The 18,520-nt window shown below is 43.2% G+C and overlaps 1 protein-coding gene across 5 annotated transcripts in view; it reads right to left on the minus strand.

Moving 5' to 3' along the window:
• LOC106588396 (uncharacterized) overlaps positions 1-12,566 on the minus strand; it is a 50,034-nt gene extending 37,468 nt beyond the window's left edge. For 2 of the 5 annotated variants that reach the window (XM_014177335.3, XM_014177332.3), the window contains exons 1-3: positions 11,742-12,566; positions 1,361-1,522; positions 262-472 (exon numbers count right to left, since the gene is read on the minus strand). In XM_014177335.3, coding sequence (XP_014032810.3) covers positions 262-472; positions 1,361-1,522; positions 11,742-11,859 — 491 coding nt within the window. In that variant the 5' untranslated portion in view covers positions 11,860-12,566. The remainder of the gene's footprint in view (positions 1-261; positions 473-1,360; positions 1,523-11,741) is intronic. The other 3 variants (XM_014177338.3, XM_014177337.3, XM_014177336.3) reach the window with 2 other exon arrangements.
• Positions 12,567-18,520: the final 5,954 nt, after the last annotated feature.

Below are 18,520 nucleotides of genomic sequence, written 5' to 3' on the forward strand. Positions count from 1 at the left end.
CTGGGACACTGAGGCAAAATGAGTCAAATCTCAGAACAAGACTACAAAATCTGACTGATGAAGATGTTCAGATGATGTAATGTGTATGAAACAAAAACAACCATGCATGGAAACACTGAAAACTCCAGTACACATGGAAACACTGACACAGACACACACAGACACAGACACACCCCACACACACACAGACACACCCCCCACACACACACACACACCCCACACACACACAAACACAGAACCGCAGGACGCGTTGTTACTGACTTGCCGTCGGCCAGGTTGACGCCGCTGAAGAGGGGGTAGTCCTCGGGCGCTGGCTTGCCGGTCTGGTCCTCGTACAGGAAGACAGGGGAGCGTCCCAGCTCCACACCCAGCTGCTGGACACCCTGCTCACTGTAGATGGACAACAGGAAGGCCTGGAGGCCCGCATGGGCCTTGACCAGAGCCATGATGGAGAAGTTCTCCGGGAAACGACCTGGAGGAGATGGGGGAGGAGGAGGCATGAAGAGAAGAAAAGAGGAGAAATAAAGAAGAAAGGGGAGAAAGGGAGGCATTGGGAGAAGAAGGATATTAGATACAGCGGATGGGCAGATGGTTAATGAGATGTGATGAAATTCAAATGAAAATTAGAGTTAGGGCTGTCTAAGAGTAGACAGTTGCATGTTTAATTTGAAAAATCGAGAAACCAGACAAACAAAAAATGAGCTTAAATGAGCGTTTTGACTTTTCAGGATATCTTTCAACCACTGAAGTGCTACTTTACAATCCTAACGCGCTTCAGGGTCTCAGACGGTAGTTAGTTGGTTCTTAATGTGTTCAGGCTCTTCCAAAGGCATTTACATTTCACATGCTCTTGCATGAAATAATTATATGCCTAACGCAAAAGCAATCTAGCACTAAAGCTGCAAAGTTATGGTCCAACTAACCTCCTTAAGGTAATTGTAAGATGAAAATAAACCCTAAAACTGAACAACAATGATAAGAAACACACACAAAAAGAAAGAGACACAAATAGCAATCGTGACACATTACAAAAAATAAATTCACAGAATGCACGAGGCAGGAATTGTACGCCCCAGTCTGTTTCCATTGTTTCAGCAATCCATCCTATTTACAGGTTATGTCGACCACATCTTTCCAAGTCAACCTGAGGGATGAGGTATGTTGTAGCTTTAGTTCATTTGAGGCCTGGGCCGTGTTCATTAGCGCACGCATCGGAAGACATTATACATGTTTTGCAACGGAAAACGAAAATGAACGTTTCTTATTGGGAAAGTACAGGCAGTCCATCACTGTTTCAGTTTGTTTTAATCCGTTTGGTGCCTAATGTACACGACCCAGTTTGACATGGATATAGAGGTACCTGAGAAGAGTTGATTGGTGGGGGCAGAGATCTGGGCCTTCTTGGAGATGCGGTAGGCGTGGTCAGCGGTGCCGGCACGGCGGGAGGTGCAGAAGCCTGGAACCTTCCGCACCCCCTCGGGGAGAGAGGGCAGCTGCAGCATCCGTAACACATCCACTGGATCTGAGGAGAGACGGCGAGCGAGAGAGGTTTAATCAACTGAAAAACTGCATGGAGTTATGGTCGTGAGCCTTGGCTACATCTTCATGGATGGACTCCATCATAGAGTAGTTTTGACATTGAAACCAATAGATGTTACATATCACAATAGTTTCTGTATAGACCTTGGTCTGAGACCCACCACCATGGACAATAACCCTTCCAGTTAGATTTGTAGATTCAATATTAGGCCTGTCTCCTAAAGTTACACTCAAAGTATCATAGACATAATTATTGCTGATAAACTTTTACGGTAATAGAAAGTCCCCATGCCAAGTCCACCGTCTTTTACACTCCATCTAACCCCAGGAACAGCCTCCTCTGTTCGACCAGTGTCTGTCAAGCAAACATAACAAGCACCATACATGTGATAGCGCTGAGTCACGGAGGTCTGTGCAAACAGAATACACCGACCGCTGACATCACCGCCAATCTCACATCCTGCCTCCAGACCAGGTATGACTGTCTGTCAATCTGAAGGCCAAAGAAACGCAAGCCTGTTGAGGCGAGGTGCTGGCTAGCGGAGTGGAACACTTGAAAAGGAAAGGCAGAGCCGCACACTCTAGGAGCTCAAGATGCAATAATTGAATAACCGACGTTTCGACAGGCATGCTGTCTTCATCTGGGTATAATGACTGTCCCTCATACGTTGCTTAGTTGAACCAATGGGATGACTCCTCAGGGCAGGTTTCCCAGGCCCACATTAAACCTACTTTTGTGCAAAAAAAAAAAAACACTTTCAAATGGGGATTCTCAATTGAGAGTGCATTTTAGCTAAGATCTGGGTCCAGGAAACTGGTCTGTTCTGCCCAAGTAAGACTTGGGTTGGATAAGATGTGGAATGCTATAGCTTTACTCAATCAAACCAGGAAACAGAGTTTCTGCGATAAGTCAAACAACTTCTTGAGATGCAAGAAGGCATGCTTGAATTCATGTACTCAACAAAGCAAGTATTACTTCAAACGTGCTCTATTACCGAGCAGGATGAATCATTTTGACTCCACCCAGTTACCAATTTAGCCGGGAATGGGGCCCTTGGTTAGTTCAGGAATGTGACAAAGTTCCTGGACAGAGAGCCGTGTACAGCCTAAGGAAGTCAGGTACTTCCATCTTTCTTTACTATGTTTCAGTGGAGGGACTTTTCTCAAAGTTGTATTATTTTTCAGAGTTGGTCTTGGCTGCCCTGTCTGTGTTCGAGATGCTAGGTGGATTTTTCTATGCTGTTAGTGGGGTGGCAACGTTGAATTTATCGTGCACCCTGCAGTGACACTAGTCCTAATATCCTTATGATGCCAGTCAAGCGTTTTAAAGGCAGGAATTATGGGAATGACTGAATTACCGCAGACCTTTAATATGAATTCAAATGACATCTTTGCTTTAATGTCGCCATTACAATGAAAAAACAGTAAGCCACATTTATTCGTTATTCCCAGCCACTTTAATAAACAGCACTTTTGACATGAAAGAGAAAAGCAATCATAGGAATGAATCTTTTGATTACCTGAAAAATCACAGTCATATGTAACGATATGGTACGATTATTCCCATAGGAAAGTCTGTACTCTGTACTGTAGTGTAAATACCACTGAATTAGAACATACGGTATTAAATCATTTTTAGCACAATGATCCAATCCAGGCTCATTGTGTTTAGGTGACACCCAGAGTTAACAACCAGTTTGAAGGCCTCAGGAGACGATATTTATGGGGAACTCTCAAATGGTGCGTTAATATTGACTCAGAGAGTCGGGACCACAGTCTATTACCAGCACACTAACTCTGAGAGACAGAGAGAGGGAAGAGGACGGGTCAAGGGTCTATGAGAGAGGGGAATTCTTTGTAAACAGAGAGAGAGAGAGAGAGAGAGAGAGGGGGATATTGTAATGCCCCATCAGCTCTCCAAAACAGTAACTGGGAGAACGAGACAGGGGGGAGAGAGGGAGAGGAAGAGAGAGAAGGGGGTAGAAACAGGGAGAGAGAGAGCGAGAAAGAGACACACAGAGAGAGAGAGAGAGAGAGAGAGAGAGAGAGAGAGAGAGAGAGAGAGAGGACGTGAGGGACGAGAGCGAAAGAAAGGAAGAGAGAGGGAGAAGGAGAGAAACTGCAGACAGCACAGCCCTGTGATGCTGGATACAGTATCAGTTTCCACCGCAGGATCACATACACAATGAGCACCTCTGTTTCGGCCCGCTCACAGCTGCCCTGCTCAATGAGCCCTTCCTGCCAGGAGGTCTTGGGAGAGGAGGACGAACGAATATAACGACAAACACACACCCACATAAAAAGAAACATACACGCGGGACAAATATGGAACCAGCCGGGGTTAGACAAGCCACCTCTCTCTCTTTGCCCACTTTCTTTCTCCTCTCTCCCTCTCCTTTAAGTCACACATTTGGTCACAGAGTCGAGACCACCCTGTACACAGTGTCTTTAAAGGGGAGTACCGGGTGTGTGAAAGGAGTGAACGCCCTGTACTGTAAATGATAATCATTCTATTATCCCTCACGTTGCTTTATTCACAGCAACCCAGTAGTGAGCTACAGTAATGACGAAATCACATTAACCAATCACATAGAAATTGAACTAGGCTATGGATTTATGTATTTCATCTATGTATTTCATGCAAATAGCCTACATACAGTAAGTAGTATGTTCCATCCATTATCCACCAGGATGTTAGACGTTTATATGTAGGCCTTATTAAGCCCAATCAAAACAATCCTAAATGTAAGACCATTGGAACATGTAGTGTAACGTAATGTAAACAAACAGGAGAGGCACAGCTGCTTTAATGTAATTCACTTTATTGACCACTAGATGGGGCCAGGTCAGACGCAGAACTCTCCCGACAGCTGTCAGAACAGGAGTCTGTTCAGGAGGGTCCAACGTTACCGAACGCTCAGATAGAAAAGTACTGAGTAGAGCAGATGTGATTGTCTGTCTGGTAGAATGAGGTCTCCTGTTAGCTCTATTCATTACATTTCTATCTGCACTTCCCTGGTTTATTTCACCCACAAGTCTTTCCAAATGTATAATTACCTTTAATATACAAATGATATATTGGGGCCGAAAAGCAATCTATGCTTTGATAGGATGGCATAAAACTCTGATGGGTAAAGCCTACTGTTTCATTGCATTCATGACAGAATGCATACTGTACATACACCACACACACTGAGTCACACACACACTAAGTCACACACACAAAAGTAAAACCAATCAATGCCATCCATATCTGATCACAGTTTAAACACTGATTCCATACATCCAGGCCAGTACATATTTGACCATAAAACAGCTGACTGACCCAAAATCAACCGAGTGAAACAAACAACCCTGTTGTCCAAACACAAACTGTCCAAACACAGAGACTGTAGACAGACACTGTTGGAGGAGACTAGGTGACTTGACACACACACTAAACAGAGTGCTGTGAGACCACCGCAGACCAGAGCCGTCGCGCTCCAGATGACCCTATAGACTGGTGCACTGGTGCCCATTAAAACCGCAGAGCTTTTGTAACACTGTCCAACGTTAAACAAGGAGAATGAGAATCAGTGCTGAGGAGCGTTCTTCACTTCACCCCGTGGGTAACCTCGCGTTTCCCGCCTCCACCCTCGCACCTTTCACTATTTCTTCAGGGGCATCCTTGTACAGCGGCGCCAAATGCCAGACAGACACACCACCTGACACCTTGACCCCTTCATCTCTCACCTCTCACCTCTCACCTTCACACAAAGTTGACATTGTTAGAGAGAGACAGAGAGAAAAACAGAGAGCGGGACAACAGGAAAGTGTTGCAGACAGGATGGAATGAGAAGGAGACTAAAACAGGAAGTGAGAAGGGCTAAAACATAGAGGAGATGGAAGATGATTGGAGAACACACAACACTTAAAAAAAGGCATGAATCCAGACCAAAGCCAAGTTTATCCTCATTTTCCTCTCTTTCGTTCCCTCTCTCTCTCTCTCTCTCTCTCTCTCTCTCTCTCTCTCTGCAATAGTAAGGCATGTGTTCAGCTCAGACTGGAGGCCTATAATTTACATCATCATTCTCTATAGTTATAATGTATTTATAATCCTCCATGTATACAGACAGAAAATCCATTATAACCACCCACACTATAAAAAGGAGTTATCGAGGCATATGATATATATATATTTATATACAATTAGGACTTAATATGAAAGAATGCACAACTTCAAAGTGAGGTAAAATGTTTGGAAGGGTTGCCTGGGGTAAATACAAGAGACTATTGAAGATTGACGAGCTCAACCTCAAGCTGAGGAACTTCGAACGACTTCTAACCATCAAACCATTCCACAAAACCGCAGATGAAACCTTGCCATATCATACAACGTAAGAATGCACTTGTCGTTTGACATGTACATACAGAGCTCAGTAAAAACGACGTTTTCAAAACGCCTAGCTAACACGCCTCAATGTCCAGTCCTAACATGGTTGTGAACATCTCCGAACGTGTTTTGATTGACAGAGACATCCCAAGACACCAGATCACATGATCACACAATCTATCGTAGTCCCTGACTACAGCTCAGGCCTAACCTCGTAACAGTTGCATTTTCTGTTGTTGTCCGAGACCTGCAGCCTCAAAAACATCAGGCAGAGTAGAAGACCACAATGGTTAAATGTGCACAGGTCAATGCTGTAGAAAACCCACAGGAGAGCACTCATTCTCCTATGCAAGGGATTGTACCCTCAAGCAATGATAAGTGAATGGTAGGATAAGACAAGCAGGACAGTATGGTGGACAGCGGTGAATCCCAGTTCATTCTTTACATTATAAAGTCAATGAGGAGGTGGGATAGCTACAGCCTGGTTAAACCAGACTGAGTGCTACGTTCACTAATGTTTTACTTAGAGTGTAGTGTTTAGTCTGGTTTAACCAGGCTAGGAAGATTTAAACCTAACCATTGCCCTATGCTACAAAAGTAAGCCTATCCCCGATTGGCAGTTCTACTGCAGAGTGCCAACGTGGACCGTGAGGCATGTGGTTCAGTTCAGTCAGTGACTCAGTTGGGCCGTGGATAGGACTAGCCATAAGGGAGGATACGTGGACCACAAGGTCTCGATAGGACCACTAGGCCATAATGTGAGAGGCCTTGGTGCCCTACTAAAACGTACAGCCCAAACAGCCAGCGGCAAATAAAGAATCTTAACTGAGGCATAGCTGGAAGGCTAAGATAGTGCACGTCTTGTTGGCAGTTAGGCCTAGTATCCAACAGAAGCACAAGCAATGATCTACCTCAGGGGGTAACAAGTTAGTGCCCTTCCATGTTAAACACATGGCTTAAATAGTCCCACATCGTAACCAGGTGCTCCACAACTCTGTTTTACATGTAGGCCTAAATGTCTAAATCCAATGCCTTATACAGATATACAACAAACTGTGTTGGCACTTTTTAATGCAGCATAGCTGCCATGCAGCTTCACAGCCCTCTTGCACAACCAAGGAGTCTGACTGGAAAACAGTGAAATCAAACCAGACCGAGGCCTAAGCAAAGTATTCCCGAAGAGCTTCCAGCCTATTCGCCACTGAGCCTAGGAATGGTGGCTAAGTCAGGCTCGTTAAATAGTGCTGTGGAACGATGCAGATTACAGAACAATAAGGTGTCATCGTCATTGTTTATGGAGGCACTTGGCGACGGTCCATCCGAGTCTGGAAATACCCTTCAGAAAATCACCTAACATTCTGAAATCTTTATAGGTGAGCACTACCTTGAATTGGAACATCATTTGAGGTGGGGAGATGATGGCAGGCGATGGTTTTTCATCTCTAAATGGCCCACTGTGTTATAAGAAGGGGGGCAGGGGTTGCATAGACCATACAAGCAGCCAAAGAGCCGTCCGACTCTCTTGCGCCGGGGGCTCTGCGACCATACAATGTTGAAATCATTGGTCTCTAAAACACTTACCGTGCTCATAAAACGAAGAGAATTCTAGATGACTAGGACCATAAATGATAACTTCAGTTCAGTTCCTGAGTAAGACTGCAATAACAGAATGCTATTTATATGCTATTTATAGTCTTACATCTCATGCATGTCCACTCATGGACAGCTGATGCCTTCAAATGTATAAAATATTGCCTGTCTGAAATAATGGATACAAATCTACACGCAAAAGCACCCATCTAAGTTTCCGGACACGCCTACACACACTTCCTACAACCAGGAAAATGACAGTGACTGGTTTACCAGGAATAGGAGGCCTAGACTGACAGTGTATGATTATGCTTTGGCATGTCAATTTTCAGAAAAACGCTTGAAGATGCTTAACTATCTCTCTCGCAAAACCCAAATCACCCCCTCAAAAGCAGAGCGCTGAAAGAGCCTCTAGTCTGACGGGGCTCTAGTCTGACGGGGCTCTAGTCTGACGGGCTTCTGCGGTTAGTCTGAAACGTGACTATGACATTTATGGTTGGCAGCGACATGAACTGGTTAGGTCCTTTTTAACACTGCAAGATTTCAGATTTACAGCTTTACATGGTTGATACGCAGTTGGGGCCTTCGGTTGTTTGACATCTACGGTACGGCCGCAGTCTGGGCCAAGCCCTGAGTCCAAGCCCTGCAGAGTGGGATGTGGGAAACCGGGGGTGTCGGTTCATGACCCATCGTGGATGCTTGGATGCCCCTTTGGTTTTCCTTTGTCTTAATGGTTCTTGACCCACCATACACCACTCCTCAGCTCTCATGATAAGTGAATGGAGGAGACGGACACCTCTCATGATAAGTGAATGGAGGAGACGGACACCTCTCATGATAAGTGAATGGAGGAGACGGACACCTCTCATGATAAGTGAATGGAGGAGAGGGACACCTCTCATGGTACACTAACACTAGGCCCTTGTGACTGAACAGTATCTGCTATCTAGTGTGCTGGTCTGATGAGCTCTCCATCACTGTTGCTAACTGTTGGAGGCAGCTAAAGTGGCTATGGTACTGCTCAACTTTAGAGACAACATGCAACAGGACAAAAGCAGCACGCATGCCAAGGCGAAGGAGAGAAAGAGGGGAAGAGAGTGAGTGAGTGAGTGAGTGAGTGAGTGAGTGAGGAGAGAGAGAGAGAGAGAGAGAGAGAGAGAGAGAGAGAGAGAGAGAGAGAGTGAGTGAGAGAGAGAGGTGGAGGGAGCGAGAGAGAGGACAATAAATATGGGAATAATCCATCCCACAGGACATGTGAAAAAAGACAAGACAAGGGAAAATCACAGGGACATCAGTTCAGGCATCCAGTTCACATAGATACATACTCACACTTACATACACCCAAAAGCATGCCTGTGGCATAGGCTGAGGACAAATAGCCAGGGCCCTACTGCTCGGCCACACAGTGGCTCTATTCACTACCTCTGTGACTGCTAGGGGGAGAACGAGTGAGAGAGCACAGGGGAAAGAGGGTGTAAGTGAGGGGGGGGTGTTTTGGTTAGAATAAGTGAGACGGTTCTTTGAAATGAGGTTAAGGAATATCCATGTTAAGAAAATATTGCCGACCTATTTTGTTCATTTACAAAACCCTGCTTTCATTCCTTTGACCCTCTGTGTGTGTCATGCTATAATATGCACACTCTCTTTTTCCCAGCGGGATGAGAACAAAACGTAGGGGCAGACATTCTGAGGGAGCCACAGCACAGTCCGTCTCTAATTCAAGCTTTCATTGCCTGGGTGGGGACCTGTTTAGTCTTTAGTGTGTAGCCCATATCCACATGCCATCTGTGAACGTCATAAACCAAGGAGCTATCACGCTGTAGCACGGGCAGTAGCAGGGGTTTGAAGGAACGTTTAGATACTGTCTTGTCGTACTGATGTGCGCAAGTTCAACTACGGAAATAAGCTAATATTTAATGGATTCATATACTGCTCGTTAAGTATGAACTATAATATAGAGAAATCACTTCTGAACTTTAAAATGATCTGATGCATTTTTGCAAGCTCAAAAACGTGCATAACGTCAGAAAAACAGTCCAAGGTGTCAGTCACAGAGGCGCACATTCATTTTAAAGGGGCACTTCCACACCCGAAATGGAACAATCCATAGGTTTATACACAAACATAACTGTTAAAGCGAACATACACTCGGAGACACTTATACGTTCACTCTCCATACCCCCCTCTCTCTCTCTTCGACTCGCTCTCGCAGAAGCGCACACCCCCGTATAATAACCTATTCATAAAAAGCAAAAATGTTCAGACTTCCTCGTCCAAAACACATACAGGAGTCAGACGACGGGGAAATGCAATCGGCTCTGCAATCTGAAATAGGAACTCGAGCCAAAGAACACAGAAGAGCGTACAAATGTTTTATAAACCCCCATCCATACACACTAGCATCTATTCCCACCCTAGAACGCCTAGGACATTAAAGCATAATTAACCAAAACCGCCGAATAAAGTCGCATTCATTCAATGTCGCACCCGAAGAGAACAACAAAGTATTTTGGAAGTATAGCTTATAATAATATATTACATTGTCAATATCTTGCAAGAGGTTTACCATGCAGGCACTACAAGCAGTGCTCTTTTTACGTGGGCCTCATACATTTGGGATAAAGCTCAATATGCAATTGCTATATAAAACTGTAGGGTATTATTGTTATGTTATAATACAATTATATGAGTGCCTATGGTATTAGTATAATAAGGTGTAATATTAAATGGTTCAATTGTAGGCCTATTCATATTGGCCAAGTGTGTCATTAGTTACCAATGTTCAACTAAATAAATAAATAATTAAAAAAAAAAGTTTAATCCTATAGAAGTCATATTTAACTAAGAGCATAGCTTGTAGAGTTGAGGGAATGAATGGTACCACTGTGTTAAAAATAATGTGAAAGATCCAAATGCGCATGTTATAATCTAGTGGTCAGTCACGGAATTACCATCCTGCCTTGAAGACATTCTTTGACACCAAATTCTTCGAAAAACAATTATGCATTGACGCTGTTGAAACTTAAAATAAAACGTTATCCATATATAAATTAAAAATCTTATAATCATAATGACAATTGATTATAAAAGCGTGATTGTTAATTGTCTAATTAAAATTATTGATCGGCTATTATCAATTAGGCTATTATTAAGCACAAACTTCTGTTCGCTTTAAACTGTTCCTTGTTAAAAATCATCATATACATCAATAATATGATTCAATCATGATACAGTAACTTCATAAAAACAATGGTAGCTATTTTTTTGAAACGACAAAAAAACAATAGAGGCGACCAATGTTAAACAATGGCAGTTAAAGGCTTTCACAAGTAGGCCTTAAGACAGGATGGAACACAAAAAAACCTGTCTCTATTGTCACAGTACTAACATCCATTCCTAGTGCAAAACCCTCCTCACGAAACAAGAGGGTGATGAGAGGTGACGGTGATGGGCAGGGGCGGGTGCACGGGGTGAACTGGTAAACATCTAATCAAGTCCCCATAAAATGTCCACAGTCATTACTCTGACATTGCCACTGTATAGCCACGTACGCACAGGCCTACATCCAGTAGCAAGAAATATACAGGTAAAGAGAACGATAAATCAGACGTGAACTCTCTCGGTAAAGTATCTCTGTATAACTCTGGCTGCTAAACGCACCGTCCTATCCTATGGCCCCGTCTGGAATGAACGCGCGTCCATGCGTAATGGCGCACGAGCTCCAAAACGTCACTTAATTCATCTAACAAAGCCATTTTCTTTTACAACTATTGTCAAATGTAGACGAAAACATTACATTCACAACTTCCACAGAAATCGTCTAAATATCTGGAATGGTTGAGCCGTTGGGTTAACTGCAATGGCGAACTGACTGACACCTGTCAGGGCAGCGCCTTTCACCACGGCCTCTTGAGGAAGGAGAGATACAAACCCATGAAAACGTCAAAATATTATTTCAGTAGAACATTAAATGAATTAGAAACCCTGTTCCCTGTACTGTTTTGGAGTAATGTAGGCTAGCAGTAAAGCACCACGGGTCACCTATAAACCTAGGCTACAATCGTTGGAAATACTGTCAAGCAACATTACTTTTCGAAAGCAAATACGCACGGTGCGTATTTTGTCAGTGCTTGACAATTCTGAGATTTGGTACAATTTACATCGCATTTCAGACAAATATTTAGCTGCAAAGTCTCACTGGAACGCTCAGCGTAATTCTTCAAAAGAAAAGGCATCTTACCTGCTCGAGCCACGGGTAGTTGGCACAGCGCGACCACCAGAGTTACCAAGGCAAAAGAGGAAAGGTCCACGCGCCATGGTCTCCGCTTCTTCCGAAAAGGGCAATCTCGAATATCCATTGTTTTGTAGTTGTTTGAGGCTGGACTATAAGTTCGGATATGTTAAAATTAGATATCCTCTCTCACAGAAAGTCAGTGGAAGAGAATTTCGACTGGACCTTCTGTGAGGCAAAGAAAATACGTATTTTACTTCTTCTTAACGCTTATTTAATAAGTTACCTATATCTACTTATGCTATGTACAACATTTAAAAAGTAAAAGGGGTACGATCAATAAATATTTGATGTTATATTCCAAGTGCTAAAGCCCCATTGAGTCAGCGGAGTGGATATGAGTGCCCACAGCGGAGAGAGCAGAGAGAGACCTGAATTCACTCCCTCTCCTTTCTCTCTCGTTCTCTCTCCCCCTTCCTACTTTCTCCCACGAAAAGTGAGAGAGCGCGTGTGTGCGTGCGGAGAGAGTGAGTGAATGACTGAGTGGCAGAAGGGAAGGAGGGAGGGAGAGATTGTGAGCAATTACGCGCGCGGCAGACGTGTGAGAAAAATTTAGAGTTGCGAGAGGAAGAGAGCATGCGATAAATGGAACGTTTATAATAAATATTCACCCCTTACTAGGCTATGTTTCTATTGCATGTGGGGTAATATTATTGCCTAAGGGAACCATGCATAATCCTGAATGTAAACGTGTCACAGTCTTCTTATTAGGGGCACCTTCTCATTTCCATCCTTGTCTTAGTATCCGTGGCACTGTGTTGCGCTCTTTCCAGGCATATGCTCGCTTTTTAAAATATGAGCGTCTGTCTGTCTGTCAAACTGATTTTTTTTCTGTCCCTGTATATCCCAATAAAAGAGCTGGACCGTGTAAATCTGTATAGGAGATGCCGCAGCCAATCAGTTCGCCGTCCGAACTCGCAAACGAATGTAATCCACGCCCATATTAAAATACCCCGGAGCGTTCCCGTGCTCCTTTAAGGTCTGATTGGTCAGTCCCACGTGGCGTCAGAAGCTACCCAGGTGCGACAGTAAGGACGTTTATTTTAGAGCAGGCACATTTCTCATGATCATAACCTGAATGTATCAATTTTCATTCCCGTAGCTGTTTTATGACACGGGGGTTTACATGAGTGGGCTAGACTTGACAGGGTTAGGGTTCAGATGTTGTGGTCAGTTCCTTTTTATTAAAAACAGAAATTGAATAGCAATCGATCCGCTGAATTGACCACTTGAAGTCTACAGGTAGGTATAATGTCTTAGTTATGAGGCATTAATGACCCCTTTGTAACGTCTTATAACAATCTCATAATGAGCAGGACTAAATAACAGAAGTTTGAGACATTGAAAAGGGTATGCATAAAAATACATAACATACTACAAATCTTGTTATAAGACATTATAAAGGCTCATACATGATTATAAGAAGTTATACATCTGTCTGGATGATTTAAGTAAAGTGTTATCTAATATCATTATATACAGTGCCTTCAGAAAGTATTCAGACCCCTTGACTTTTTCCACATTTTGTTATGTTACAGCCTTGTTCTAAAATTGATAATAAAAATAAAAAAACTCAGCAATCTACACACAATACCCCATAATGACGAAGCAAAAACAGGTTTTTAGACATTTTTGCAAATGTCTAAACAATAAAAAACAGAAATACCTTATTTACACAAGTATTCAGACCCTTTGCTATGAGACTCAAAATTGAACTCAGGTGCATCCTGTTTCCATTGACCATCCTTGAGATGTTTCTACAACTTGATTGGAGTCCACCTGTGGTAAATTTAATTGATTGGACATGATTTGGAAAGGAACACACCTGTCTATATAAGGTCCCACAGTTGACAGTGCATGTCAGAGCAAAAATCAAGCCATGAGGTCGAAGGAATTGTCCGTAGAGCTCAGAGACAGGATCGTGTCGAGGCACAGATCTGGGCAAGGGTACCAAAAACTGTCTGCAGTATTGAAGGTCCCCAAGAACACAATGATCTCTATCACTCTTAAATGGAAGAAGTTTGGAACCACCAAGACTCTTCCTAGAGCTGGCCACCCGGCTAAACTGAGAAATCGGGGGAGAAGGGCCTTGGTCAGGGAGGTGACCAAGAACCAAATGGTCACTCTGACAGAGCTCTAGAGTTCCTCTGTGGAGATGGGAAAACCTTCCAGAAGGACAACCATCTCTGCAGCACTCCACCAATCAGGCCTTTGTGGTGGCCAGATGAAAGCCATTTCTCAGTAAAAGGCACAGGACCTAAAGGAACCTAAAGACTCTCAGACCATGAGAAACAAAATTCTTTGGTCTGATGAAACCAAGATTGAACTCTGACCTGAATGCCAAGCATCACGTCTGGAGTAAACCTGGCACCATCCCTACGGTGAAGCATGTTGGTGGCAGTACCATGCTGTCGGGATGTTTTTCAGGAGACTAGTCAGGATCGAGGAAAAGATGAACGGAGCAAAGTACAGAGATCCTTAATGAAAACCTGCTCCATAGCGCTCACATACCTCAGACTGGGGAGAAGGTTCACCTTACAACAGGACAACAACCCTAAGCACACAGCCAAGACAATGTAGGAGTGACTTCGGGACAAGTCTCTGAATGTCCTTGAGTGGCCCAGCCAGAGCCCGGACTTGAACCCGATCGAATGTCTCTGGAGAGACCTAAAAATAGCTGTGCAGCAACGCTCCCCATCCAACCTAACAGAGTTTGAGAGGATCTGCTGAGAAGAATGTGATAAATTCCCCAAATACTGGTGTGCCAAGCTTGTAGTGTCATACCAGAGAAGACTCGAGGCTGTAATCGCTGCCAAAGGTGTTTCAACAAAGTCCTGAGTAAAGGGTCTGAATACTTATGCAAATGTGATATTAAAGTTTTAAATATTTTGAAATGAGCAAAAATGTTTTTTTGTTGTTGTTTTTTTTAACTGTTTTTGCTTTGTCATTATGGGTATTGTGTGTAGATTAAGGAAAAAATGGAATTTAATTCATTTTAGAATAAGGCTGTAACATAACAAAATGTGGAAAAAGTCAGTGTCTGAACACTTTCCAAAGGCAATGTATCTTTTAAAGTCCTTTTCTGATTGCCTCTGATGTTAGTGTTCCCATGTTTCTTCTTAGGCAGGGTAGTGAAAACTGAATCAGAAAATAGGGCTGCCAACAACAACATTTTCTGTCAATTTCCACACTCGTTTTCAGGAGTTGATCGTCAGATGAATTGACAGCTACAATGGGAAGTATTTTGTGCAAGTCATGGATGGGAATTATTAAGTACTCAAACTCAAGTCCATTATATCCTCTATTTCAAAGGTATCATAAGAATAGCTGTACCTGTGTGGCTCTTTGCTTTGTGACTTGCTAACACAGCGAAACAACCAGTGTTTAGTCCGTTTTTTTTCAAAAGCAGACTGAAGAGCCAGAAGGCAATCATTCAGTATAATCATCTTTTGATGTTCTTTCTTTGCCTCTTGCTCTTTCTCATTCCCTTTCATTTCTCCCTATATTTTTTACTTGGATTCTCTGAAGGCAAAAAAAGTTTGTATTTTGTGGTATTTTGACCATCCCTCCCCTCAGTCTCAATCGCTTTTTGTGTCTCGACTGCACATATAGATGCCCGTCTGCAGTTCAGAAGACTAAGTAAGGGATCATTTAGAAGTAAAAAGAACTAAGGTCCTTTTTTAGGGTCCCGCACCTTGGCACTGTCCAGGCTTTTGCATGAAAGGCCACTTAGGAAAATCATGCTTCCTTTCATAAGAAACTATAGGGATAAGTATACAAAAATATAATGAAAGGAATAATTAACCAGCAATTGTTGCATCCACCAATTATGAATCAGGGATTATATGGCAACAGCGCTCAGGCAATATTTATAGCTACCAGCAAGACTACTATTGGACAACCAAAAGAGACAACCAGAACTCATACACTACATGACCAAAAGTATGTGGACACCTGCTCGTCAAACATCTCATTCCAAAATCATGGGTAGTAATATGGAGTTGGTCCCCCCTTTGCTGCTATAAACAGCCTCCACTCTTCTGGGAAGGCTTTCCACAAGAGCATTAGTGAGGTCGAGCACTGATGTTGGCCGATTAGGCCTGGCTCGCAGTCGGCGTTCCAATTCATCCCAAAGGTGTTCGATGCTGTTGAGGTCAGGGCTCTGTGCAGACCAGTCGAAATTTTCCACACTGATCTCGACAAACCATTTCTGTCGTAATGGAACTTGCTTTGTGCACAGGGGCATTATCATGCTGAAACAGGAAAGGGCCTTCCCGAAACTGTTGCCACAAAGTTGGAAGCACAGAATTGTGTAGAATGTCATTTTATGCTGTAGCGTTAAGATTTCCCTTCACTGTAACAAAGGGGCCTAGCCCGAACCATGAAAAACAGCCCCAGATCAATATCCCTCCTCCACCAAACTTTACAGTTGGCACTATGCATTGGGACAGGTAGCGTTCTCCCGGCATCCACCAAACCCAATATCGTCCGTCGGACTGCCAGATGGTGAAGCGTGATTCATCACTCCAGAGAACGCGTTTCCACTGCTCCGGAGTCCAATGGCGGCGAGCTTTACACCACTCCAGCCGACGCTTGGCATTGAGCATGGTGATCTTAGGCTTGTGTGTGGCTGCTCGACCATGGAAACCAACTTCATGAAGCTCTCGACGAACAGTTCTTGTGATGATGTTGCTTCCAGAGGCAGTTTGGAACTCGGTAGTGAGTGTTGCAATCGAGGACAGATGATTTTTATACGCTACACGATTCAGCACTCGGCGGTCCCTTTCTGTGAGCTTGTGTGGCCTACCACTTTGCGGCTGAGCTGTTGTTGCGCCTAGATGTTTCCACTTCACAATAACAGCACTTATAGTTGACTGGGGCAGCTCTAGCAGGGCAGAAATTTGACAAACTGACTTGATGGAAAGGTGGCATCTTATGACGGTCACTGAGCTCTTCAGAAAGGCCGTTCTAATACCAATGTTTGTCTATGGAGATTGCATGGCGGTGTGCTCGATTTTATACACTTGTCAGCAAAGTGTGTGGCTGAAATAGCCAAATCCAATCATTTGAAGGGGTGTCCACATACTTTTGTAAATATAGTGTATATCGATTGAAAAAAAACCGTTGGAATCTCTGTTGTTGGCCAACTGAGCAAACACAATGGGGTAAACGCAATTGAAAATATTTCAGAATGAGAATTTTATGGTTTTATTTTGGACCGTAGAACACATTGGACACTCTGTGGGCCAAATGTTTTTGCCCGTAAGGTCAGAGCTGCCGCAGGCTGTAAAAAGAGACACCCTTGGTATGTGTTTGTGCCGTGCCTGTGCACTGTAACCTTAGGTTGTTTCCATATTAAAGGCCCAGTGCAGTCAAAATTCTGTTTTCCTGTGTTTTATATCATATTGTACAATAGCTGATGAAAATAACACCGTAAAAGTGGGAAAACATTTGATCTGTGTTATTTCTTGATAACCTCTACACAGGAGCTTCTAATCAGCAGGTTTGCATGGGTGGGAGTTTCAGCTTTCCATGGTGACATCACCATGCGGTAAATTGGTTAATAGACTAATGACAAAGAGAGTTCCAAACCTCTCTGCCAATAACAGCTAGTTTTCAGTTTTCCCCTTCCCAATTCCTAGCAAAATTCTTGCTTGAGAAATATTTTCTTGCTAAAAAGCTATTATTGCCCATTTTAATAGAAATGTATTACAGTAAGATATTTAATTGTTACCCAGAAATGATTTGATATTGATAGAAAAATGTCTGCATTGGTCCTTTAAAATGACTATAATCCCAGTTTTTGTTGAACCTGTGGTTCCCAGATAAACAGTGGCAGGGAAAGGAGAGGGGTGGGCAGAAAAGGACAGATAAGAATGATGATTGGATGAAAGAGTGAAGGGGAAATGATGTGTTGTGCCAAGCATAGGCCAAGCAAGAATATCTTTGAACATCTTTGATTATGAACAGCAAAAATACGTTTCCTAACATTGAAGAGAATACACTGGGCATTCACACACTCATAGCAATGGTAGTCATAAGCACAACCAGGTGAATATGTATCACTTTAGGAATGTGCCACAGCTTATGAACGTACCAAAATGGGCAAAATGACTGACTTCACTCACCCCGAATAAGTTTTTGGCACAATGTGAAGGAGAGATTTTACCATGAGAATTGACTGTAAAAGCATTATTACACTGTACAATCTGCTGATAAAACAGGCAGATGCTCTTACTAAATCTGGGCAGCAGGTTTTAGGGTTAAGTCTGAACTACCAATTACGGAATTTACCTTGAATGTCAGCCTCTTTAAATTAATAAAGCCTAGTAATTTGCCGGCAGTAATTTTAGGGTTAAGACAAAGACCGCAAGGCTCTGTGGTTCATCGTGGTCAGGGTTGGCCTCCCACGTGCCAGATTTTCAACACTCAGCTAGTGAGAACCAATTATATTTCATTGGCTATGATGATGTCACTTGATTTACTGACGGGCTTCTGCGTTGCTGTGCCAAATAATAATAAACCAAAAGAGAGCTGGCCGGGGGAGTTGAGGGGGGGTGCAAAAGAATAGCAACGAGTGCCGTAGAGACAGACACAGCAAGTGCTTGTGGGTAGCCTGGCTATTTTCAAAACTGGAACCTTGTAATTACAATAAAGCGACCATATTATATTGTTGACTTCCTTGAAAAGTCTGTATTTTACTGGGCAGGGCTGCAAACCCGAGCACA

This window comes from Salmo salar, chromosome 27 (assembly GCF_965601325.2).
Source record: "Salmo salar chromosome 27, fSalSal1, whole genome shotgun sequence".
NCBI classification, from domain to species: Eukaryota; Metazoa; Chordata; class Actinopteri; order Salmoniformes; family Salmonidae; genus Salmo; species Salmo salar.